Source organism: Drosophila sulfurigaster, chromosome 2L (genome assembly GCF_023558435.1).
Source record: "Drosophila sulfurigaster albostrigata strain 15112-1811.04 chromosome 2L, ASM2355843v2, whole genome shotgun sequence".
NCBI classification, from domain to species: Eukaryota; Metazoa; Arthropoda; class Insecta; order Diptera; family Drosophilidae; genus Drosophila; species Drosophila sulfurigaster.
In genome coordinates, this window is record NC_084881.1 from 11,844,391 (window position 1) to 11,868,056 (window position 23,666).

Here is a 23,666-nt window from a genome sequence, read left to right on the forward strand (position 1 = left end):
TTTAGTAATTAGTTGGAGGCTTGTCTTACCATCGGATCCCACAAAAATTTGTTGTGCCGTCTGCTCAGCCTGCATGCAAGATTCGCAGCGAACTTGCTTGGGGCCTTTGCGCTTCGACTGGTGCAGTATTGCGCTGCCACAAACAATGCACTTGCTCGATTTTGAGTTCTCGTGCTGTTGCTGTTGTTGCTGGGCCGCCTGTTGTTGTTGTTGCTGCTGCTGCATGACAGATTGCTGCACTGGTTCCAGCGAATCAGAAGCGACGATTTGTATCTGACCCATTTGGCCATTACCCGTAATGATGTTCTGTGTTTGCACCATGCCCTGGGCATTGACCACCGCAATAGCATCATTCGACTGCTGTTGCGGATCTGAGCCATCGGTGTGCATACGTTTGTGGGCGTTTAGCAGTGCCAGATGCTGAAACATCTCGGAGCAGACATCGCACTTGAAGCTAATGTTTGATATTGTGTTTTGCAGCGGCGAAATTGTTTGCTATAACATTGCAAATTATATATTTTAATCATGCTTGTTGTGATTGCATTGACATGTGTGTTTTAGCTTACCGCTGCTATGGGCTTGTTCTGATTGACAATCTGTAGGCGTCCCTGTGCATCTACGGTGGCAATGCCGAGGGCGGTACCCTGATTCAGCGGCATCCCATTGACCAGGGCATAATTATAGCCGCCCACTGGCTGGGCAATGTAGCAAGTCTTATTGTCGTCCGTGGTTGCCAGCTGTGCTAAATTGACAGTGGCCGCGTTGCCCTGCAAATATATGTCATGTTTATTATAGATCGTTTAGACCGGCTTGTATTTGCACTCACATTTGTTGTGTAGTAGAAGGTGGGCTGTTGATCGGCCTTTTGGCCCTCGATTTTGGGTTGTTTGAGGATGGTGCCGTCTGCTGTTTGATATTGTATGGTTGCCCCCGGTTGTCCATTAATCGCATTCGTTGTGAATATTATATTCTTGGTAAGGTCTTCCATGGTGTAACACGGAAGTCACTGTAAACGCACAATTAATATAAAATAATATTTGTTAGTTTCGCAATTCGTTTCAAACAACAAAAAAATGCACAATGCGGAGTGGTTTTACAACACTGTTCGACGCCACACTCGTACGGCGCGTTTGAGCGAGACAACTATATAGCACACACGTCAGCGAAAAACGACTGATTAAAAATGGCGACGATGAGACAAAAAATATGTATGCGCTGCACACACATCACAAACGAATACAAAATTAAAACTTCAATTTTAATCCGTCGATGGCCGCCGCTTGGCAAATGCATGTTTTTTAAATGCATTCAATAACTAATTTTATAGCTAACACGATAGCGTTCTTTGTTGCAAGTGGGGTTCGCGTGATTTGGTATTTTACCTTTTACGCAACCAACCACAAAAAATTATGTTTCTGCTGCGCCTAGCACGCCCAGCGCAGCACAAAAAATTTATATTTAAATTGTTTTTAAGTTGGCACAGTTGTTGCAATGGCTTTAATTAGACCGGTTGGTTATCTATGTATTTATTATCCACTTTATTTTGTTTGGAATGAAAGCACAACTTTATTATTGTTTTTTCTTTCTCTAACAAATTAAATTCCAGCACAAAAAACCTTCTGCTCGTTTGTTCTTACGTACGTTCGAATGTGGACTGCTGAAGAGAGACGGAGAGTGGAAGAAAGCCAGGGAGAGAGCAGTAGCGCATTAACCGTGCTGTAGTGCTGCCAGACTAACCAAAAAAAGAGACGACAAGCGTTTCTCTTTCCAAACACATCTGTACTTGCATTGAAAGTGTAAATTTTGTAAATGAAAGAAAAATATGTAATTTAAAAATTATTTCATCTTCTTGTGAGAACAAATTGATCATATTACTATTAATTTACATAAACGATATTAGGTTGCTGATGTAATCGATAAGTCGATACATTTTAAATGAAAGTGTGACCAGTTAGTATTCGTACCGAATTGCCTGATCTTTAAAAAAAGACCAAGACATTGTGTTAACGTAAAATGTGAATGACTTTTGTAAAGCGAAAGTTGCGCGCCAATATTCAAATCGTATTTGAATACATGTTTTGTGTAGCACGCGAAGTTGGCGACAAGTACACATGCATTAACCTACTGCTTTGAAGGAAAGGCAGCCGGCTGCATGGTAGCACCTACGCCACCTACGCTTTGCTGTGTCTCGAAAGTTGAAAACTGGCTCCCGCTGCCGCTGCGGCCGGTCTCCAGGTCCAAGACCAGCATCGTGTCGCCGTCATAAATTACACTTTCAAATTATTTGCAACATTGCATTTTGGAAAAGCTGACGGCGGATTTGGGTCAGTCGCCGACATAGACACGACGACGGCGATGGCGGCGACCACAACAACAGCAGCCTTCAAATTAATGCTCATTTCCATTATATTTTATTCATTTGCCTCAAATTAATTGCTACAATGGACGTTGCAGTTTTTTGGAGCGCAAAGCTCTAGACAACGATGTTGCGTTTGCAAAACTTCCAAGATGGTGAAGAGACTGAGAAGAGGATGCCCCCACCGCCAACCACGAACAACTGCGGCAACAGTAATTAACTGAACAACAACAACAGCAACAATAGCATAGGCAATAGCAATAATAACTGCCGTGTACTTAGATTGCAAATTCATTTTTTTGGTTCAACGTTCTGCTTGGCCCAAACATTTTCATGTTGCACGCTTCGTTGCACATCATTGCATTAATTTGTAAGTTAAAGTTAAATTTTCGAAAAATGAAATATTTCAACATTTGTTGCGGTGCGCTCTGCCATTTGTTAATGTAATTTTTGTACGTCTGCAAACACGAATTGCCTTTTGTCTTGACTTATCTTTGTTTGTTTGTTGTTGTTGCTTGGTTGTTGTTATTATAATTAAGTTCATGGCGTGCTACCATTTGCCGTTTTATGTACCGATTGTTGTTGTATCCACATAGTAGCAAGCACTTTCAAAAAGCCCATAAAAATTGTAGCAACGCAATTGTCTGACAAACTAAATCAGCGCAAGTGCGTGGAGAAATTTTCACTCCACACTCCACAAAACTCACAACTGTTGTAATAGACAAATACAACCTCACACAACCAACACACACATATACTTATGCACATACACGCATTTAGAAATCAACATAACCTCAACGCAGAAGACGCTTGTTGCATAGCATTCAAATGAGCAATCTTTGTAGACCGAGTACTTTTCAAGTCTTAAGAAAGTCTATTGAGCTGAACGGAATATGTATAGCAGGCAAAAGAAAATGACCCTGTGATGCACTTGAATATACATATATTTGGTATCAGATTTAATAACTAAATCGATATATCGTAAGTATGTCCATCTGTGTTTAAGAAAATAATATCTGAACTGTTCTATAGAGTTTAAAGTAAATTTTAAATAAATAATTCAGTTTTATATTAGCTAATTAAATTAACGTTAATTTGATTCTATTCATATGGGTAGATATTAGTAAATTTATTGATTCCATTCATTTTTTATTTTAATAATTATTAATAATGAATATAGTTTGACTTAAAAATAAATATGAATTATTTTACTACTGAATTTATAATAAGTAATTCTTTGTTTTTTATTACTTTTTATATATTATTTATATATATATATATTTTTCGTTGAACATATTACAAAATGCGATTTAATTAGTCAAGCGAGCTTAAGAACTTCCTTGACACCAACTAGTTATATATTTTTCTATATAGTAATATATTTTTACTAATTGCCAAAATAGTAATAGTATATAGTTAAGATAAAGTAAAGGGCCTCTCACAGTCGTTGAAATCTTTCATATTCGTCAAGAATTGTTCAGTGGAGAGGCAGCATATGAAATAACCACAGCAATGGCAACATCAATTGCCATTAACATCGCCATCGCCATCGCAATTGCAATGCGATTTGGTGTGATGCGTTGTGATGTGAGTTTTCACTTTTATTCATGCTAAATAGACTTCTCGCTGTCGCTTTTCATATTTTTACAGTCTACGGTTTACAGTTAATTTATGTATGCCGGCAACGAATTTTCACTCTCGCTATTTTTCCGCATTTTAGACTCTCTGACTCTGACTCTGGCTCTGGCTCTGGCTCTGGCTCTGGGAAAGTGGCCAAGCACAGACAGCGGAGCGCGCATCCGCCAAAAAACAACACCATCTAAAAGAAAAACTAAACGACACAGAAATGAAAAGTGCGCCTTTAAAAATAGCAAAAGCCAGTCGAAGCGTCTCCAAAGTCTAAGCACCCAAAAAAAAAAAAAAAAAATTGTGGATGCCGCCGTCTGAAGTCTGAGACTGAGTCTGAGTTTGACTCGGAGTTTGGAGTTGGCGATTGCCAGAGCTTGTGGGTTAGATTAGAAAGTGGTTGCCATCGCCTCATCGACTGTGTATCGGCTGTATCGACTGCATTTGCTGCTCCAATGCTCCATCGACAAGCAGCAGATTCTTTGTGAAAAACTGTGCCGGCCTCAACACACACACACACACACACACAGTTACACACACTCACACATTAATTGGCATTTTTGCATGCGTTGTGCAGCTGAAGCTGGGAACCGGCTGCAACAGCCACAGCAACTGCAACAGCAGCCAAGTCCGAAGCAGTTGTTTGTCGTCGCAGCCAATGAAAGAGAAAATTGGCCCCAAATCAAGTTCACTATCATTGGCCGTCGGCGTTGACTGCACTTTTTGTGCAAACTAATATTTTAAAATTGTTGATTATGATGACTTTTCATTTCGTTCGCAAAGATCTGGATTGCGCATCAGCAGCAGCAGCAGCATCGACGGCAGCCACACAAATTGCACTTGCAAAGTGTTATTTTTTTCATTTTGCATTTAATTTGACGCTTGAATGCCGAAGCCGCCGACGCCGCAGGCCGGAGATCATTAGCCGTGCTGTAGCTGCTTGGACTGCACATTAAGCATACGCAGCATTGGCCAAGCTAGACTACAAAACTATTACTTAACGTCGCTCACTCACTCTCTCTCTCTCTCTCTTTCTCCTTTGTCTGCTATCCCTTTCTTGTGTGGAAATGGCAAAACTGCAAACAATATTTCACGGCACATTAAATCTTTTGGCCAGGCTTTTCGCAATTCCCGTCATAATCCGTTGAGTATCCATCATATTGCCACATGGCGCACCCAATGAGGAAGCCATTGCTACTGACCACCTGGAGTGACCTGGAGAGAGACGCACGTTCGCCTCAATGTCAGCGGTGTCATCACTCATTTCATTTTCCGTTTGCCACTTAACACACACACTCTCTGCCCAACCCTGCTCAAGTCCAAGTTAAGTGCGAATTACTGAAGCATTGCAAAGCAACAAACAAATTTGTTTACGCTTCTCTTGAGGTTAGCCATAACTCCTCTACTACTTGCTGCTAGTTAAATGTGTGCCCCAATTGTGCAGCCAGGCAGGCGAATTACCCAAAACCGATAAGAATCCAAGGCGAAAACAGTTGCCACATGTTGACTCCACTCGCGGGAACTTTTGTGAACCCCCCACAAAAAATAACAGTATTCTGTGCCCATTGTTCTACTTCTGCTAGGGATTATCAGCTATTGGGTGCGACAGTTAAATTGTCGCTACAACTTTAGAATAATTATGAAGCTGCATGAAGAGTTTAGATAGCTGTGCAATTAGCATGTTCTGTTCTGTTATTTTTTCTTTTGCTAAGAATTACACTTGACTTCGCTTACGAAACCAGAATAAAGCAAAGCTTTCCAAGCAAAGAAAATGAAATATGATTGCTCATAAAACATTATGACTTACAACTTTATTTAAATGTTCAATTGAAATGATCTTTGAAAGCATTCAAAAAAAGTGAAAGGAAACTAAAAAGGGTACATCAGGAAGTCATGGGCACAAAAATTAAATAAGTCTGGCATATGGTCTAAGCAAATTTAATTTAAAATATCATATCATATAACCATAACTTAAAAATGATACTTTTCCATTTTACAATACAATAACTTTTGATTCATAACTCTATCTGGCCACTTAATGTTTATTTATAGTATAAATATTAAACAGATATTGTTTGGTAGGTAGGTGGATAAAGTAGGTAAGACTAGCTGCCCTTTGGAGGGGCGGTGGAGGTCCGAAGCTGTGTCGGTATATGGTTTCTTCGTCTCTGAAGTCGTACGGATGCGTTTTGGGAAAAAGCCAGCTTCATCCTAGGGGGTAGCTGTGAAAGATCGCAAAGATTGTTTAGACACATCGATTTAAGGTATGTCATCCGTAGTCGCGATAATGACGGACATGCACAGTTGAAATCTTCCAGTGTTTCCTTAACTCCGGTCTCATTACATTTCCTATTAGTAAGCAGTCGACAACTGTTTGACCAGTTAAAATGCCGAGCATTAGCCTGAAGTCCATCATTCAAAGCTGTATGACGTAGTTAGTAAGTGGATGTTGATTGAAGATTACATCTGCTCAAGTCCCACGGAAGCTTAAAGTGTGCTTCAATATTTTTGCCAAGGGATCTCAGGGATAACAGATCATTATGCATGTGGCTGATATCAAGCTTAACTCCCTCTTTAGCAAAGATGTCTGCGATTTCATTTCCTTCGTGGTTTGTTGCCTTCCCTGGTGACTTGTTATCTCATGCATCATTTGCAAATCTTACAATAGAAGTTAATGAAATAGAATTTATATTTAGCGCTAATCAATTGCAATTTATAGCTGGCGTTCGATCGCCAGTCTAAATATTCAATGCTTTAAAACAGAATTTATTTGATGGCTATTTAAAATAATGCATGCAATCATCGAAGACCTTGTCTATAGACTGTTCGACAAAATTTAAGCTAAGTTAACACAGAGTTTTTTCTGGGAGCAATTATGGCTTAGGATTTGCTTAGCATTGAGCACTTCCTTAATTGGCAACCCTTCAGCATGGTTTCCCATTGTAAGCAGAGCATCAAAACAAACTTAATTGGGGATTACAGCTGCGGTTGCTGAATCATTCTGGGATGATAATTTGACCAAAACTATTCACATTGAGAGACAGAGACTGAGAAGACAAGACAAGATCGGGTAACCTTCGCATCACAAATCAGAAAATTGTTCCCCTTTTGTTGTGAGTCGCCAAGTCTATCAGCATATTATTATAGCCCATTTAATGTGCTCTTGGGAGGAGGCTTTGGGTATAAATTTCCGTTGGAAAGCAAAATAGAAACTATATAATTAGTAATGGCTCTAGGTACGCCCTTAGGCGTTACGTTTTCTAAGGCCACGAACAACAACAACGAGACGAAATTGAAGAAAAAGCTTTGCAAACGAAACTGAAAACTCTCACACTCGCTTGAAGATGACAGATGACAATGATATATGGGATTCTTGAAACTGAAATCGAGCCGAGAAGCAATGAATATCTACCATATCTCTCATATATGTTCAAGTAGACGACTCACGCTCCCATCTTCCTCTCTCTCTTCCCCTCCCATCTCTTCATCCCAAGAGACAACTGCAATTGACTTTCGCGGCGTATGACACTTGAAGAGCGCATGGTAATGCTGGAGTTGATGATGGAACAGGCCCAGGAACAGCACAGCACACAACACAAACTGGCTAGAACCACTTTCTACGCAGTCCCTCTTCCCTTCTCTTCCCTCTCCCTCTCTCACACTTTTTTGTTCGGGGGGCAAACAAAGTAAAAGTCAATTTCTTGCGCTGCTGTCGCATTTTTTTTCTGTTTTGGTTTTGGAGAAGACGACGTTTTAATTTGTGGCTTGTTGGTTTTTTTCTTGTTTTAATATTAATTTCCTCTTCTCGCTTCGCGCTTCTTGCTTGTTTTTGCTTAATTACAGCATGAAAATCGTAAAGCGTTTTATGTGTGTTTTATATGTTTTAAGGGCAGCGGAACAAAAGTCTTTAGGGGGCAAAAGTTTTGTCAGTGCCGTTACGAAAAGGAAATGGGAAATTATTACGAAAAATTATGCTGCGCTCGCGCTGGGAAATTGGGGCACACGATGCGCAAAAGAAAAACGGAACAACAACGATATGAAAAAATGAAAAAACGAAACCAAAACAAAAGACTTAAGACACAAACTTACCCGCATCCAACTCGAGCGCAAATTAATTACAACATGCAGCCCCATCATCTTCGTCGTCGTCTTCTGTCTTCTGGCCAGGCGCATTCATTATGCCAACGACAAGCCAACAAAACAACAGCAGACATCGCGGGAGTCTGTCGTGGACTCGTGGACGGTGGCACAGTGGAACTAGTTCACATGGAAGCGGAACAAACAATTCCACTTCACTGTAAGGTCGATCAATGAACTGGGAAAGCAAAAGCTGCCAATGAATGCCATTTGTATGCACTTGCATGCATAATTTCTCTCTGATTATTCTAATTACACTATATATCGGTTATATGCTACAATCATATAAAGCAGACAGAATTTTGCACGACGCGTTTCGAAAATAAACTTCAGTTAAATACAATTTATGCGCATAAATGTTACATATAAAGAAATGTGTTACAATTACATTTAAATAATACAACTGCTAATTAAACAATGAGATTAATTCAATGGATTCTAGACTAATTTAAATATTAGTTGCAAGTTGTTAATAAGCATTTTACTTTTGTTCTAATGAAAAGTTTTAAGCATAAAATGTGAATTATTGAATGAAAATTTCATGTAGCTTTAAATTGTTTGTTACTTAAAGTGTTAATCACAAAAATATCGGGTAGCAAGAGTTCTAAATTTAATTAACTTGATTGTGTCAAATTCCATACTAATTTTTGTAAATGACAAATTTGTGTCAATGTTTACAAATCGAATACAAATTACATATATTTAATTTAGCATTATTTGTTAATTGTAAATTTTGTCAATTTAATTAAAAGAATTGTTCTCAAATTGAATATAATTATTCCTTTAATATGTAATTTTGCAACCATACATTTTAGATTATTCAATAAAGCAATCATATATTTATATTAAACATACCAATTTTTTCCAATTCAATAAAATATGGACTTCTTCTAAGTCACATAGTGAATTTTGTAATACATTAATATTCGATTGTTATTGGAAATAATGATTTTTTAAGATAAAATTCTACTTTAAGCAGTAAAATAATTTAATTCTTATATCTATAACCAATATTTACTGTATTTTAATAAAGTATTCTTGTTGCTTTGTTGTCACTGTGCGTATGGTGATCAAATAAGCTAGCGCCAAGTCAAGTCCAAATCTCATTGCTAATGGTTTGCATAAAAATAACGCAGAGATGCGATAAAGTAATCAACCCAAATTCTGTGCAAAGATTCGCACGCTCAACTGACGCAGCATTTGAAACAACTGAAGCAGCTGAAGGCGTCGCCAGCGTCGCAGCCAACGCAGACGTCGACGTCGCAGCGACTGCGCTAGATTCAAGCGTCGATAGCAGAGTTCCAGCAGCAACATTAGAGCTACGAAAAAACAAATTGGGTTAACATGGTTAAAAACACTTTTGTTGATATTTGGGTGAACTGCACCTGCTGTGAGGGAGCCAACGGCGAGGGCGATGAAGGCGCCTTGCAGCATCCGCAGATTCAAGGCGCTAATCATCTCGTTGTCCTGGGCATGTTGAGGCTGCGCCTTGGCCTCGTTGCTCTTCGTATTCGCATTCTCAGCGGCAGCCAGTTCTTTCGATTGTTGAGCCTGATCCTTGGTCATCATGCGTGCTTGTGCCTCGTACTCCGCTGTGGTCATCTTGTCCAGAATTCCACCCTCAAACAAGTGCATTAGACTAAGAAAGGAGAACAATTTGTCAATTAAAAGTCACCTTAGAATAACACAAGTAAGAAAGTTTCAGCCGAGTGTGTAGCGACTGAGAGATATCCACTACCTATTTTGAATAAAAGCAAAAGAGTGTGATATTATTCTTAAAATATACCAAATTAATATACAATAAAAATACTAAGAAATACACCAAAGACTACATTCGGTATATTTATATAGTACTATATTCAAAATATACCATAGAGTGCCAAATATACCAGATTGTCAGCCACAGCAACTAAATAAATAACTTAAATAACTTTCACGTCGCATTCAAATTTTTTCTCTGAGATCTAGGTGTTCATACAGACGGACATGGCTAGATCGTCTTGGCTGTTGACGCTGATCGAGAACATATATACTTTATGGGGTCGGAGATGACTCCTTCTACCTGCTACATACATACATTTCCTGCCGGCACAAAGTTATATTACCCTTCTAACCTATGGGTAGCGGGTATAAATACTCAACGTACACATCATTGAGACTGTCGAGGAAGGGACAACCGATCTGCACCGCCACCGCCGAGTATCGAGTGTAGAGTTTCTGACTCAATTGAAAGTTCTTGGCTCCGTATTGTTGTATGTTAAAGTAGAGCGTCTCACGTCCCCCCAAGACAGCTTTGTTCTCCCTGCCATCCGCTATGAGCTTAATGCCCGCCTCCACCGAGTCAATGAGGAAAGCGCGATGATCGTCGGGCTGTTGTTGCCGCATCAATGCGTAGAGCTGGCGAAAGAGTTCGGTGCCATTCTCAAGCATCTCCAAGGAACTGCTCTCCTTCTCCACATACAAGCGATAGCCATCCTGTTGCATCACGAACTGCAAACGTTGCAACGTGTTGATGGGCGCCTCATGAGCGGGGCGAGCAAACTGCGAAGTCAGCTGCGCAGAGTAGACATCGGCCAGCACATATGTGGCGGCAATCCAGTAGACGATGGTCAGGAACTTGGCCCGATAATCGTGGTACAGCTCGTGGCAAGCTACGAGAGAGGAGAAGAAACAATATGAATTGATGTTGATGTACTGTAAAAAAGCTACTTGGAAAAATCAAGCATTTTTGGATGGATTTAAGACCGGATTTTTATACCCGAGCAAACTCGACCGTGGTTTTCTTGATTATTTAAAAAGTACTATATGATATTAAATTTTAATTCCGAATTTAAGCATTGTAAACACTTCCACTACTATCTCTTCCACTTCTTCAGGCTTAAGAGCTAGACATATTTATTTGTCTGTGTATTTCTAACAACAGTTTCACTTACATTGCTTGAGAAATAGACGCAGCGTGAACCAGATGCAACGCTCGAAGAGCTGCGGCGGCATCTCAGATTGAGGTGGAGTACGTCTTGGACGTCTCGATCTCATGAGCAACACACAGGGCGTAATCTCCTTGATGTAGGCCATGTAAATGCAAAGCTCGCCCAGCTGCTCCACATCGAGTGCCACCTGACGACGCCGCCACTTGTGAGGGAGCGCAATGATGCCATAGAAGATGGGACCGGAAAACACAATAGTCAGAATTAGATATGGCCAGATGTCTAGCTTAAAGGGACGCATGATGGCCAACGCTTCGTTTAAGCGTCTCGGAGCATGTGTGGCAAAGGCGCCCGAGTCCGCGAGTGTAAAGAAAGAGAATTCGATCGCCTTGCGACGTTCCCAACTCAAGCCAACGTCGCCTAGGAAAAAGTCCGCCAGCTGCAAACAGAGTAGAGATAAGGCACAATAAAAGGGAGTGTGAGTGTGAGGAAAACTTACGCCACTTTGGAGCAGTCCGATGCCGCCAGTGAAGCTATCGTTTGTATCGCCATTCTCAGCTGGAGCACGCAGCGATCCTTGAGTCCTTCCAGGTGCCTCGATGTAGACAAACTGAAAGTTCATGTGCTGCGCCAAAAGCAGCAACAGTCGATGATCCCGTCCTCCTGTCACATTCACCTCATTGTACTCCATGTGCTCGAACTCCTCCGCAGACTCATCGCTAGTCGGTTGTGAAACTGCGCTGCTCTCGTTGCTGTAGCTCACCCAGAACCAGGGCGGAGACTGAGGAACATTTTTTAGTATTCAAATGGTAAACAACTTAATATAATTTTAGTATTCTACATATTCTTAAATGAAAATGTTATGGTTATTTAATATAATTAAAATATTTTTAGTATTCATCAAATGTAATATTACTACAAATGACTTAACATTTAAATAATCGTTTGATTTATTAACCAAAAAGTAATACGATTAGAATATAGGCTGATATATCTATGATCAACTCCTCCTCCGATTCAATAAAATTCTATATCACATTTAATTTTGACTTTTTTAATTTTTCTAAAAATTAGTATGGTAATTTAAAACAATAATTTCGAATAAAGTATTTATGATTCCTTGCAATTTGGTTGCAATCAGATAAAGATTGTTATAAAATGTATTATCCTTTATGATACTTTTTGAAAGTGGTACTATATTAATATACCAAATATAGCCTTCGGCATATTTTATTAGTTTTGCGGTATATTATTTTTGGTATAATACTTTTGCCTTTATTCAAAATAGGTAGCGGGTATCTAACAGTCGAGCATACTGGTCTGTAGAAATTAAAGAAAAATCGTGTTCTGTATTCTTTAACGTACAAAATAAAAACACTTTTAAGCATTGAATTATTTTTGTATTTTATTTAAATGTTAAAATATTAATTAAGATTTTATTTTTTGAATTTATCTCTAACTCTGTGATTCTCCCACACATTTCATTCAATTTTGTAGAACCTCAATTTCTTAAGACCAATAACTACTCATCCTACTTCTACTCACATGAAAAACGGGCACTCGAAAGACGCGACCCTCGAAATTGGAATAGACCGAGGCGGCGCTGGGCAGAAGAGGAGTTCGCTGTAATCCCAGGTTGTCGCTATCGTACCAGTTGACCAGTCGCAGCTGACTCGTCCCGGTTGGTGCTGCCTGGTTGTAGTAGATGCGAAATGCCTTGGGCCGGGGTCGCGTGATGACCACCGCACGCATTGGCTCCTCGAAGCGGACACGCATCCCAGACGGCGGCTGCTTGGCGCCCCAGTAGAAGATGAAAAGACTGAGCCGATGGGCCAGGCGACGTTCCTGGATGAGTGTGGACAGCTCGTCCGGCTGGTGGAAAATCAAGTTGACGCACTCGATGGCGCCCAGCAGATTCGCCTCGATGTAGGCGAAGAACAGCTCCATATCGTAAAATATAACCGACTTGTAGTAGAGTCGATGCAGTCGCTGCAAAAACTCCTCCACCTGAATGCTGTCATCGTGTCGCGAACTGGGCAGCGCCAAGATGGCCAGCTGGCGAGGCTTAAGTCCATTGATGATCTGCGAGAGAGCTGCATTCACACATTTCAATTACATATCACCAGAGATCGAAGATGAATGAATGATGAAAACATACATTTGAAAACTTCACAAAAATGATTCTTTTTTAAGGAATTATTTACCTCGACAAATATATCGAAGTTTATTACAATATTATCATTCTTATCTTCTATTATCTATTTAATTTGAATTTATTTGAAACTTGAAACATTCATTGATTGATTTTTTTCACACATAAAATTATGGATTAGGTGTTAAAGTTTTCGCGAAATTCGAAGAAAAGTTATTCATATAAATGTATACAAATTATCTCTTTTATTTACATATTTTTTGAGATATGTTACTTTTTAATTTAAATTAAAATTTTTTTTTTTGAATAGTTATCACTTCTTATTTACCTGTGGCCACTTCGGACTCGTTGCACGGCACGAAGCTTAGTTTTGACCAGGCCAATGGGCAGAGCCAGCCGAGAAGTAGAACAATGCAACGTTGCAGCCACATTTTGAGTATGCAACTCGTCCTGGCCCAAGTCCTTTTATAGGCCACATTATGATAGCAACTTTTGATGCGCAATTATTGCATCAGCGCTGAAATATCAACTGTCAATTTCATAGCGGACAGCTTAGACAGCCACAGCGGACAGACAGCTGAATGAAAGCTCATTGCTATGAGTTACGAGTTACGAGCTTCAACTGTCGATTATCGTATATCGATTTTCGGACCTCAGCCCTCAATTCGTCGCAGCTGCAGTCGGTTGTTGTTGTTGTACTCGTATTGGTATTTATTTTTTAATTGTCAGAAGTTTGTCATTGCCGTTTTCGCTTTCCCTCCAATCAGCCAGCCTCCTCTCTTTCTCTCTCTCTCTCTCTCTTTCTTTCTTTCTTTGTGGGCATCCATCGATGGATGTCTCGATCTGCGCTTTGGCTGGCATTTTGTTGTTGTCGTCAATCTTCTAATGCTGTTGACATTAATTCCGTGTTGTGCGCATTTTTCTTTTCTTCTTTCAGCCTCGCTGTTGCCACTGCCACAACTTCTGCTGCTGCTGCTGTTATTGTTGTTGTTGTTGGTTGCTGCCCCTCTCAACTCTCTTTCGACTCACATGTCAACGCTCTACTTTGCTGCGCCAGTCAATGATTTATCGCAATCGCAGCGCCCCAGCAACAACAACCTAAACAGCAGCAACAGCCGTCGAGATTACAAATGTGGATGGATACTTAACAAGTCTGTGGGCTGCTGCTGCCTGATTCTGATTCTAATACGAATTAAGGACGCGACAGCATCTAGAGTCGAACTTACATAATTATATAGATATTTATACCCTATAATGGGCAGCAGAATAAACGTAATTTCAGTCATTCAGCATAATATTGAAATATGTTTATATATAGAGAAAATTAAGAGCTATTGGGTTCTGCGTAATTTTTGGGAAGTCTTCTTTAAAATGAATAAAAATTTGAGTATTTATAAAGAAGACTTTTGCATGAATATTGTAGTTTAAATAAATTTTGATACGCCTCTAAAATGTTGTTATTTTAGACGTTTTGATAGATAAAAGTGAAAAAAGCTAGCTCAAAAATACAATGGTTATATATTTTTTACGTGGTTTTAATTAATACAAATATGTAACTTATGTTTTGAAGTGTCTTCAAGAAAACATAAAGATTCAATTAAATAAATCATTAAATCATTTGTATAAGAATCGACTTTTAAAGAATGTTAATATGTTAAAAACTTATCTTAAGAACAGTAAATTAAAGAGACGAAGCACAGAACACAAATTTGATCAAATTTTCTAGCGCCATCTAGCGTTCGCAGGCTTGAAACATTACTAAAGCAGTCTATAGAACTTCCCAAAAGCTATTCCAGAGTATCTGAAAGTTGCATAGTTTCTTGGGTCCAGCTGCCAAATAGTTCCAATTGCCTGTCTCACATTACTAGAAATTGTTTCATAAGTTTGAATAAACAAATGTTGCTGTCTGAGCCAACGAAAGTCTCATTTGAGCCGTTTTGTTTGACCAAATTGGTGTGCGATGCCAATTTGGGCGATAAGCTGGCGATGCCTTTACCTTTACAGCACAACTCGACATGGTATTAAGAAGCGAAAGAGAGAAAATCAACAAAACGATGACCCGATTATGATATGAGAGCGTCTATAATTGCCATATGTATATACAAATGAATACTGTATGTATCTTTTCGGTCCGTCGATCCGTCCGTCTGCCCGTCTGTCCATTTTTCTGACCACTGTTGTTTGTGATTAATGCCTTGGGCGCAGAGCAATGCCAAAACCTAGTAGAGCAACGCGAGGCGGCTGAAACGGAAACTGAAAACTTTGTCTGACCTTTGATCAACGCATAGACCGAGACAGGAGAGAAAGAGAGAGGGATGGAGGGAGAGTGGAAAGGGTGATAAACATAAGTGCGAGTATTATAGAGATCCGAGTTGTGGCTATTTATAAAGCCGGCTAACTGAAACAAAAAAATGAGCAAAACAAATAAACCCCGCGTTCTGCGTTCGACAACTTGTTAAACTTCAAACTGTCTGCAAACGCGACATTGTCTGATAAACGACAACAGCAACAGCAGCAGCAGTAACAACAACAACAACAATAACAAGCAGAGGTGCAACATCCATGCTGAGTGGGCAACTGTCTGGCGATTGCATCTGCTCTCAGTCTCAGTCTCAGTTGCTGACTCTGACTGCAAGTCTTACTCTGACTGAGACTCTGAAGCTGTGGCTGGGGTCTGTGCTGTGGTCTGTGTTGTGGTCAGGATGCAGCAGGCAGCACGCCAACACTTTTTGTTTCAACGCGCACGATAGTGAAATGTGGCCCGGTTCAATGTGGACTCCGATGGACTGGCCCTTCGATCGAACCTGATGTCGACGTCGAAGCCGATGCCCGATGCCGATGCCAGATGGAGCCGACAGCCTAAGTGGATCGTTGCATCGCTGCAACTTGGAGCTTGGAGCTGAACTTGCAGTTGCGTCTCACATGGCAGTTGAAGGCTGTCGAGCATCGAGAGAGGGGGGAGCGGTTAACAAGGGGGGTTTGGCAGGGGCAGCTTTAAATGCACTTTATTTGTTTTTTTGCGCCAGAGACTCGTGAGCCGCCCTCTCATCACCATAACGAGCTGTCAATTGCCAGAGCTCTTGCATGTAAATTACTAACTGCGGCCAAAAGACTCTCTGACTTTCTTACTTCGTATTGCTTGACTTGACCAACACTCCAGTCGTGGCTTAAAGTCAACAGATCAAGCTATCAACCATTAGCATGCACCGGCTAGATGAAAAACATTTTCAAATTCCGAAAAGTTCAAAGAAAGAAAAGTGGAAAGTCAAGGAAGATGTTTTCCTTATGCACTGAGAAATAAATAGCTAAACTAAATCAGTAGAAGAGTATGCTAAAGTCGTAGAAATTAATATTGAAAGTGAATTTAGATATACATATGTATCGTAGCTAAAGATATCGAAAGTATTTCAAAGTTTTTCTTCAGATCGGATTACATTTAATGTTCTTCAAGAAAAATATTGTTAAAAAATTATTACACATAAAATCCATTGTAATTGTATGTTAACTTAAAAAACAAGATCTGTGTTTCAGCTAAAAAGGACTAAGAATTAATCTTTTTAGAAAAATGTATGTTCCTAACAATAGATCCACAATAAATTGATATTGCAACAGCTATACGTATGTTTATTTATAAAAAGTATTACAATATAAAAGTATATTATGAAAGCATAAAAATGAAATGATGAAAAACATATTAAAACAAGCTATGAATGAAATCCCACAGACAACAGTCAAAGTCCTTATCCTTATTCTTATTCTTGTTCTTATTGGAGTCGTCCTTATCCTTATCGAGTTCGTCGAGTCTCTTCTTCAATGCCTTGAGTAGCTTGTCATCACTGAAAATAGCCCGGAAGACACGCTCAGTGTATCTGTCGTAGACTCCCAGTTTCTCGAGCAGATTGATCACACGCTTCTCGAAGGCATCGTAGTTTTCCGATCCACTCGCTTGACGGATGAGAGACTGATCGGCATTCGAATTACTCTGCTTCTGCTCACCGTAGTTGCGATACGCATGATATGCCCTGATCTTCTCATCCAGCTTATCAAGGGGCAGAGCAGCAGCCAACGATAAGCGTTGAAATTGTCGCTGGAATTCCTCATCTTGCGATTTCGTTGGTGAATCCTGATGCTCCTTCAACGTGCTATGAATTCTCTTTGTCACAATATCGTTAAGTTTTTCTAGCGGTTGCTTGGACTGTTCCAACACGGATTCGCTCAGGATGCACTGCATCAAAAGAAACAACAGCGATAGCTTCAATGCTTGGTTTAGGGCTGACATGACTTCAGACTTCTAATTTGCAGCTTGGACTGATGACAGACTCTGGGCATCAGTTCGTTTATAAAGCGTTTAAAGTTCGCTGATAAGACCCAAGTTGTTGCAATCCAGTAATTGCATTTTAAAGGCTCAAGGCCCGCATGTGGCGCCTTCAAAGTTTAACATTTTATGTACGTATTTTCCAATAGCTCAAGTGTCACTAGTAAACAATATTTGCAATTTATAGTTGCGTAACAGAATTATGTTGTTTAGGTATGTACTTATGTTGTACGGATTCTGAACTTAAAATAAATGTAGCTAAACAAATTATGACTATCCTTAACCTAGATTATTTATAGATGTAGGTGTTATATATAAAATGGGAAAACACGTTTATAAATTGTAAAAGTTGTGACTGACATTAGATAAACATATAGAGCACTCTTTAATTTTAGAAGATGTTGACATGCAAACTTAAAAATTATGTTTAAAAAAAAAAGATATTTACTGAAGTAGTAGAAAAATGTTGTTGTTATAGCCTATGCACAATTTCACTGAGGTTTGCAAGTTTTGGAAGTGAACTGCAATATTTTTAATATTTTGACTTCGTTTTCCAGATACTTAGATTAAACTTGTTTCTTAGTTGATATTTATTGAGCAAATATTTTAAATCTTATAGATTACAGTCAGCGTAATTATCAAAGCGAAGATATCTTAACTAACAGTCAGAATCTATGTTAAAAATTAATTTTCAAGTCGAAAAGAATGTTTGCTTTTTTTTATTCACTTATTTTTTGATGTATTGAATTTTACACGATTAATAATTTATATTTTGATAAATTCCCAATTTTTAACAAGCGCTAATAAATGTTTCTTTTATTTCTTGAGTCTGCAACTTATATTTTAATAAATCGTTATACTTAATATATTTTGAAAGTGTTTGATTAACCTAAAATTGTATTCCAAATATCCCAAATAGGATCAAACTCCTCGTCGGAGTCACTTTCATCACTGTCGACGTTCGGATAAGGACAATTTTCGGAATTGATTGTCAATTTGAAGGCTTTCAGACTATTCGTCTCTGTGTTGGCAATCAACAAATCTCTCTTTTGAATGTGATAAAAGAGTTTACAGGCATCGCTAAGCTGTTCAGTGTGAAAGTAGTTATCAATGACTGCAATGCGACTGTCTATGTCTCCTTCCAGTTTTAATCTCAGCGCATTATAGCTAATGAACTTCTCATAGGCGTGATGCTTCAGTGCAAGAGATTCCTCTCCCAGATTTCCTGCAATTCGAAGAATGGTTGACTGCTGATCGAATTCCACATTTCCAACATAATGTCCCGTCTTGGATGTTGCCAGGATATGTTCGATCAGGTGAGTGATCAGTTTGTTTTTATCCTGCGAATAAAATGAATATTGTAAGGTGTAAATTCAGTTGGGACTTCCATTTGAAAGTGCGTATCAAAGTCATGTTGTTATTCTTACTGATGCTGGTGGTGCTGAAGTTGATGAAGTTGCTGCACTTGATTGGCTACTTGAACGTCCTTCCGTTGTACTTAAATCATCAGGTGTAGAGGTCATTTGAGCTTCCACAACCACTACTAATAAAATTTTTGCAATTTACACAGGTTTTTTTTTACAAATTAAAGGACTCACAAACAGCGTTGAGCATTAGGAGAAGAATTCCCACTTTAAACTGCATATTTTCAATCTATTTGGCAGGGTTTCTAAGACTAAACTGATTGACAAACCTGACCTGGTTTCAGGTTTTTATACACACACTTTGTCGAACTGAAAAACTAACCTCTTTTAGATAAAACATAATTGGAATTGTTAGTTTTCAAAACAAATACTAAATGTTGTCATAAATTTTCACAAGTTATTTTTTTAGCATTACTTCCGCATACTTTTGATATGAAACTATGGAGTTTATTTAGTCTTAAAAATATTTTGCCAATATTATGTTTTGAGAAATTATTAATTTGTATTTAAAGGAATCACTTCAAAAATTATTTTATACCCTTTTTGTAAATATTGATTTCTCTGAAACTTACTTTTTTATATCAATAATACCAAAGTTAAAATTTTTAATAAACACTCCAGTTCCAAGATCAATATCTAAGAGACTGCACACCTCTCTGTAATTCTCTAGTGTGTTTGTCTACTCTAGCTGTTTTCAATCAATTTTTCAATTAGCAAAAGATAATTGAAAGTGTCACAAACTTATATTTTACGTATTCCTGTTAATTATAGTACATAAATTAAATTCTCAAGCACCTGATGTTAGTTAAAACGTAGAATTCAACCTTTGGACTAAGTTGAAATAAACCTTACTAATTAAATTGAATTGAGTTCAACTTCCATCTAAACATAATTTACATATTATTTTATCAAGCTTTTTTCGTTGTTTTCAAGAGAAATCACTGTTTTATTAATTTGCAGAAAAGAGAGAATTAATAAATAACTAAACCTCAATTTGAATTTTCAAAATCTTTTCCTTTTTTGCAGTTGGTTTCCCTAAAGCAGAATGCAAACGAGTTCATACTCAACGGTCATTTAAATAAGTTCCACACGTTGTGTGGAACGTAATGGCGGCAAACAGCTGCGCTGAGCTCAACCACACGTGAGCGCAGGTGAGAGCCCGGAGAGTAAGAGAGAGCGAGAGCCCACGATCCACAGCACAAAACGATGACGATAACTATGACGATAACAAAAACAACTACAATGAAGACGAAGACGAAGGCGAAGACGACGTGGTCGGTCGATTGACTTGGTGGGTTGCTGCTGCTTGCTGGTCTCTCTGCGTCGGCTGTTAGTCTTGCAGTTGGTTTTCCATAACGTTGAGGGTACGACGAATCAGTTCTTGAACGACTGCTGGCCGTGTTGGTAGCAAATCGCGGAACGCTGCATTGCTCGCAAGCAACAACGACAAAAAGAAACAAAAACACACGTTACGTTAACGTGTTAACGAACGCCGGAGTGTGGAGTTCGAGAGTCGAGTCCCAGAGTCGAGAGCCGAGTCAAGCGTAGAGTGCCCAGTGTGGAGAGTCGGACGGCGGTAGACGCGGCGTGTTTTTGCTTTTTGGAAGACGTTACTTTGTTTCGGTTTATGGACATTTTGTGAAATGCAAAACAAAAACAAAATCCAAACGCAGCAAAGGCAAACAGCAAAAGCAGCAGCAAATCTCACACAACGAATCAACAAAGTGAAATTTAGTTTTGAATGCGATTTGAAAATTAATTGGCAAGAAAGGCATAAATGATTGCAAATTAAGCGTATTTTTGAAAAAAACGAAATCAACAAGAAAAAAAATACAACAAAAATAAAAAGTAATAAGAAAATAAGCTAAAAAACAAGTTTAAAAAGGTGCAAACGAAACTAATAATATATAATTGAAATCAATAGCAATTTCAAAGTGCAAATCAGTTTGTGTATAAATAAATAAAAGCGTAATTATACAAAGCAACCAAACAAGGCGTTTAACTAGACGCAAAATCTTTGCTCCAAAGGTGCGTAAAATAGGAAATTACTTTTCTGTAAGTGCCCAAAAAACAATAGTATAGTAAAAAGAACATTATACGTAAATTGAAAACAGCTGAGAAAATAGTAATAAATGGAATATGCTAATAGGAACATAAACATAAACCTTATCAGCTGACAAAACATAAACAAAAGCATTGAGAAGTAGCAAATACGAAATTAACAGGGAAATAAACCTATGAACTTTTTTCCATTTCCAAAGTGGTTCTGGTCTTCGTTGTTGTTGTTGTTGTTGACGTCGATGTCGTTGTTGTTGTGGTGTAATGCAAAGTTTTGGTGGCGCAAAAAATAAATACAACAATATTCCCATATAGCTAAAGCAATGTGCATAAGTGTGGAGTACATGTGTATGTATGTATGTGTGTAGTATATGCAGCAACAGAAGCGACAGCAACAACAAGAAAACTGTTAAAACCAGTTTGAAGCCAACGGCGACGGGCGGCGCATGCGCCAAACAGAACTCCAGAGCAACTACAACAACAATAACTACAACGAGAAACTGGCAAGAGCCAGAGAAAAGTTGGTAGGGCTGAAGCCGCAGCCGCAGCCGCAGCCTCTGTCGCAGTCGCAGTCGCAGCCGAGGCGAATCTTTGAGCAAACTGTGAAGAAGCCGGCCCAAAAGACGTACAACATCTGAAAAGGAGGCGCAACAGAAGCTGCTGCCAGCAGATGTTGGATGCTGCTGACTGCGCTGCTGACGGCGACAGTGAATGCGACCGAGAGAATTGATAAAGCAGTTTAAGAACGTACAAAAAAAAAAAGAACGAAATGTTGCTTAGAAAACACTTAAGACTAGGCTACCGAAGTGAAGGGCATTGCAACACAGTTGTGCAAACAGACAGACGCATCAGTCAGCCATTCAGTCAGTCAGGCAGTCAGTCAGTCACGCAGTCAGTCATTCACTCAGTGAAGCAAAATTAAAATTGATGTGTTTCAAGGTTGCGCCTCCAGTCTTCATCTCCTCAAAAAAAGTATTTGCACAGCAGCAGTGTGGCACTTCAATTTCAATTTCATATCAGCGCTGCTGTTATCTGAGCTTAAGATACAAGCGTGCGAGCTGCAGCGCCAGATAAGTGAGATAAGCTCGAAGAAATGCCAAAAAAACATAAAGCAAAAAAAGAAACAAGCCAACGAGCGAGAGAGAGAGAGAGAGATAAATAATAATGAAAACAGAAAACACGTCGAAAAGATGTGAAAGAGCTCAGACACCTGCCGCATGCAGCTAAAAACGAAACCCCCAAGGGAAGCAGAGAGAGAGAGAGAGAGAGGATTCAGACTCTAAAATCCCTGCCGAGTTGCCAATTCCCAGTTCTGAGTGTATTTTGTGTGCCCTTTTGCTTGTGTCGGTCTCTTTTGGGATTTATTCATTCATGCATTTCGTGTCCGTTTCATTTGCCCAACTCAATTCCGAGTCCGAGTCCGAGTCTCCGCTTTGTCTTGCATGCAAGTTTTTGCGTTTCATTTTCTTTCGACTCGCGTCGAGTCGTGTTGAGACCAAAGAGCAAGCAAGTAAATAAGTGCAGATACTTACTTATATAAGTAGAAGTACACCTTAATATACAAATATATACAAACATATACATATATATAGATATAGGTGTAGGTAGAATTACGTTGAGTGTGCACGACAAAGGCAGATAAACCAAAAAAATGAAAAGAACGATTTGGACGATAGCAAATACTCTCACCTTTAATATGTTGCATCTAAAGATCTGCACAAGAAGTGTTATCTCTTAAGAAAGATTATCATCTTATATATAATATTTTCTTAAAGTATATCGCAATGAAATTTCAGAGAGTAATAGAGCAATTTGAATAATGTTTTTGACCACTAATCATAATAAAATTCTTTTTTAAAAATTATTCATACTCCATTCACTATTCAAACCTTATTTACCCTATGAATAGCAACAAAGTTTATTGAACGATCGCTTTACAAGTTTTGGAATGAATGTTGAAATATTTAATAATTAATTCAGAGTTAATTTAAATAATCTTTCGCAAGTTAATTTTCAGCACGGATTAAGAAAAAACCCAATACAAATCAAACTATAGCTGAGTAAATTGAATGCTGTCTATTACAAGCGTATTCACAAATCTATAACACTCTTGTTGGCGCACTTACCACATACATATATATATATATATAGGGTATCAAAAGCCATAAAGAAAAGAAAAGAAATAACCGCATAAAGCGCTTTGTACAATTCCTGAAAATAGTCTGGTGCCCGTTTGTTGTTGTTGTTGTCGCCGTTGTTACTGTTGTTGCTGTTGGCCGTGTTGTGTTGCCCAGGGTCATGCCAAGTCACAAGCCAAGCGAGCAACTTTCATTAAAGCCAAACCCACAAAAGCATTCCAAGACAGCCAGCCAGGGCATTATATGTTTATGTTTGGCGATCTATAACTCCATTGAGCCACAGCGTTCAATCAACTGTGTCAAAGATCACAGCGGCAACAAACAATTTATGATTATAATTAAGCTCAGATCCCCAGTCTCCAGTCTCCTCCACTTGCCCATTATGCAACAATCTTGACTCTTGTCTTGTCTCTCTCGATCTTGACTTGAACTATTCGTAAAATCCACAAGTTTGTTCTAAGTTGGCCGCTCCCCGATTGCGAAATTCGCAATTTATTTAATGCCTTATTAACAATTTCGAAATTGTTCAAAGC

The 23,666-nt window shown here is 38.9% G+C and overlaps 5 protein-coding genes and 1 long non-coding RNA gene across 10 annotated transcripts in view; 2 read left to right on the top strand and 4 right to left on the bottom strand.

Annotated features, from left to right (window-relative positions):
• Positions 1-23,666, bottom strand: part of LOC133835351 (zinc finger protein ZFP2) — a 112,270-nt gene that overhangs the window by 1,816 nt on the left and 86,788 nt on the right. The window contains exons 1-4 of one of the 3 annotated variants that reach the window (XM_062265367.1): positions 1,383-1,624; positions 827-1,006; positions 567-767; positions 30-495 (exon numbers count right to left, since the gene is read on the bottom strand). In XM_062265367.1, coding sequence (XP_062121351.1) covers positions 30-495; positions 567-767; positions 827-988 — 829 coding nt within the window. In that variant the 5' untranslated portion in view covers positions 989-1,006; positions 1,383-1,624. Of the gene's footprint in view, positions 1-29; positions 496-566; positions 768-826; positions 1,007-1,382; positions 1,625-23,666 lie in introns of those variants that run through there. The other 2 variants (XM_062265369.1, XM_062265368.1) reach the window with 2 other exon arrangements.
• On the top strand, positions 845-1,870 carry LOC133835352 (uncharacterized). Its single transcript, XR_009893547.1, has 3 exons — positions 845-974; positions 1,045-1,208; positions 1,607-1,870. It is a non-coding gene; the product is annotated as an uncharacterized LOC133835352 (long non-coding RNA).
• LOC133836061 (ionotropic receptor 40a) lies at positions 9,119-12,822 on the bottom strand. Its single transcript, XM_062266351.1, has 6 exons — positions 12,592-12,822; positions 11,546-11,827; positions 11,053-11,485; positions 10,266-10,770; positions 9,505-9,758; positions 9,119-9,438 (listed from the first exon to the last, which is right to left on the bottom strand). Exons 1-6 carry the CDS (start codon positions 12,820-12,822, stop codon positions 9,272-9,274), a joined length of 1,872 nt encoding a protein of 623 aa, XP_062122335.1. The 3' UTR covers positions 9,119-9,271.
• On the bottom strand, positions 16,825-17,494 carry LOC133834877 (uncharacterized). Its single transcript, XM_062264644.1, has one exon. The coding sequence runs from the start codon at positions 17,475-17,477 to the stop codon at positions 16,893-16,895; it is 585 nt and encodes a 194-aa protein (XP_062120628.1). The 5' UTR covers positions 17,478-17,494; the 3' UTR covers positions 16,825-16,892.
• Positions 18,294-19,309, bottom strand: LOC133836068 (uncharacterized). The gene is made up of 3 exons (XM_062266363.1): positions 19,112-19,309; positions 18,941-19,056; positions 18,294-18,853 (listed from the first exon to the last, which is right to left on the bottom strand). Exons 1-3 carry the CDS (start codon positions 19,155-19,157, stop codon positions 18,398-18,400), a joined length of 618 nt encoding a protein of 205 aa, XP_062122347.1. The 5' UTR covers positions 19,158-19,309; the 3' UTR covers positions 18,294-18,397.
• Positions 20,034-23,666, top strand: part of LOC133836034 (uncharacterized) — a 34,223-nt gene continuing 30,590 nt past the window's right edge. The window contains exon 1 of one of the 3 annotated variants that reach the window (XM_062266314.1): positions 20,034-20,965. The gene's annotated coding sequence lies outside the window, so the exon portion shown is untranslated. Of the gene's footprint in view, positions 20,993-23,666 lie in introns of all 3 variants that reach the window. The other 2 variants (XM_062266323.1, XM_062266331.1) reach the window with 2 other exon arrangements.

Coding starts and splice junctions, on each gene's coding strand:
- LOC133836068 (XM_062266363.1), bottom strand. CDS start 19,157: ATGCAGTTTAAAGTGGGAATTCTTCTCCTAATGCTCAACGCTGTTT. Junction 19,057..19,111: donor CCTAATGCTCAACGCTGTTT/GTGAGTCCTTTA, acceptor AAATTTTATTAG/TAGTGGTTGTGGAAGCTCAA. Junction 18,854..18,940: donor CTTCAGCACCACCAGCATCA/GTAAGAATAACA, acceptor TTTTATTCGCAG/GATAAAAACAAACTGATCAC.
- LOC133834877 (XM_062264644.1), bottom strand. CDS start 17,477: ATGTCAGCCCTAAACCAAGCATTGAAGCTATCGCTGTTGTTTCTTTTG.
- LOC133836061 (XM_062266351.1), bottom strand. CDS start 12,822: ATGCGTGTCCGCTTCGAGGAGCCAATGCGTGCGGTGGTCATCACGCGA. Junction 10,771..11,052: donor GCGTCTATTTCTCAAGCAAT/GTAAGTGAAACT, acceptor CCTCTCTCGTAG/CTTGCCACGAGCTGTACCAC. Junction 9,439..9,504: donor CGTTGGCTCCCTCACAGCAG/GTGCAGTTCACC, acceptor GTTTTTTCGTAG/CTCTAATGTTGCTGCTGGAA.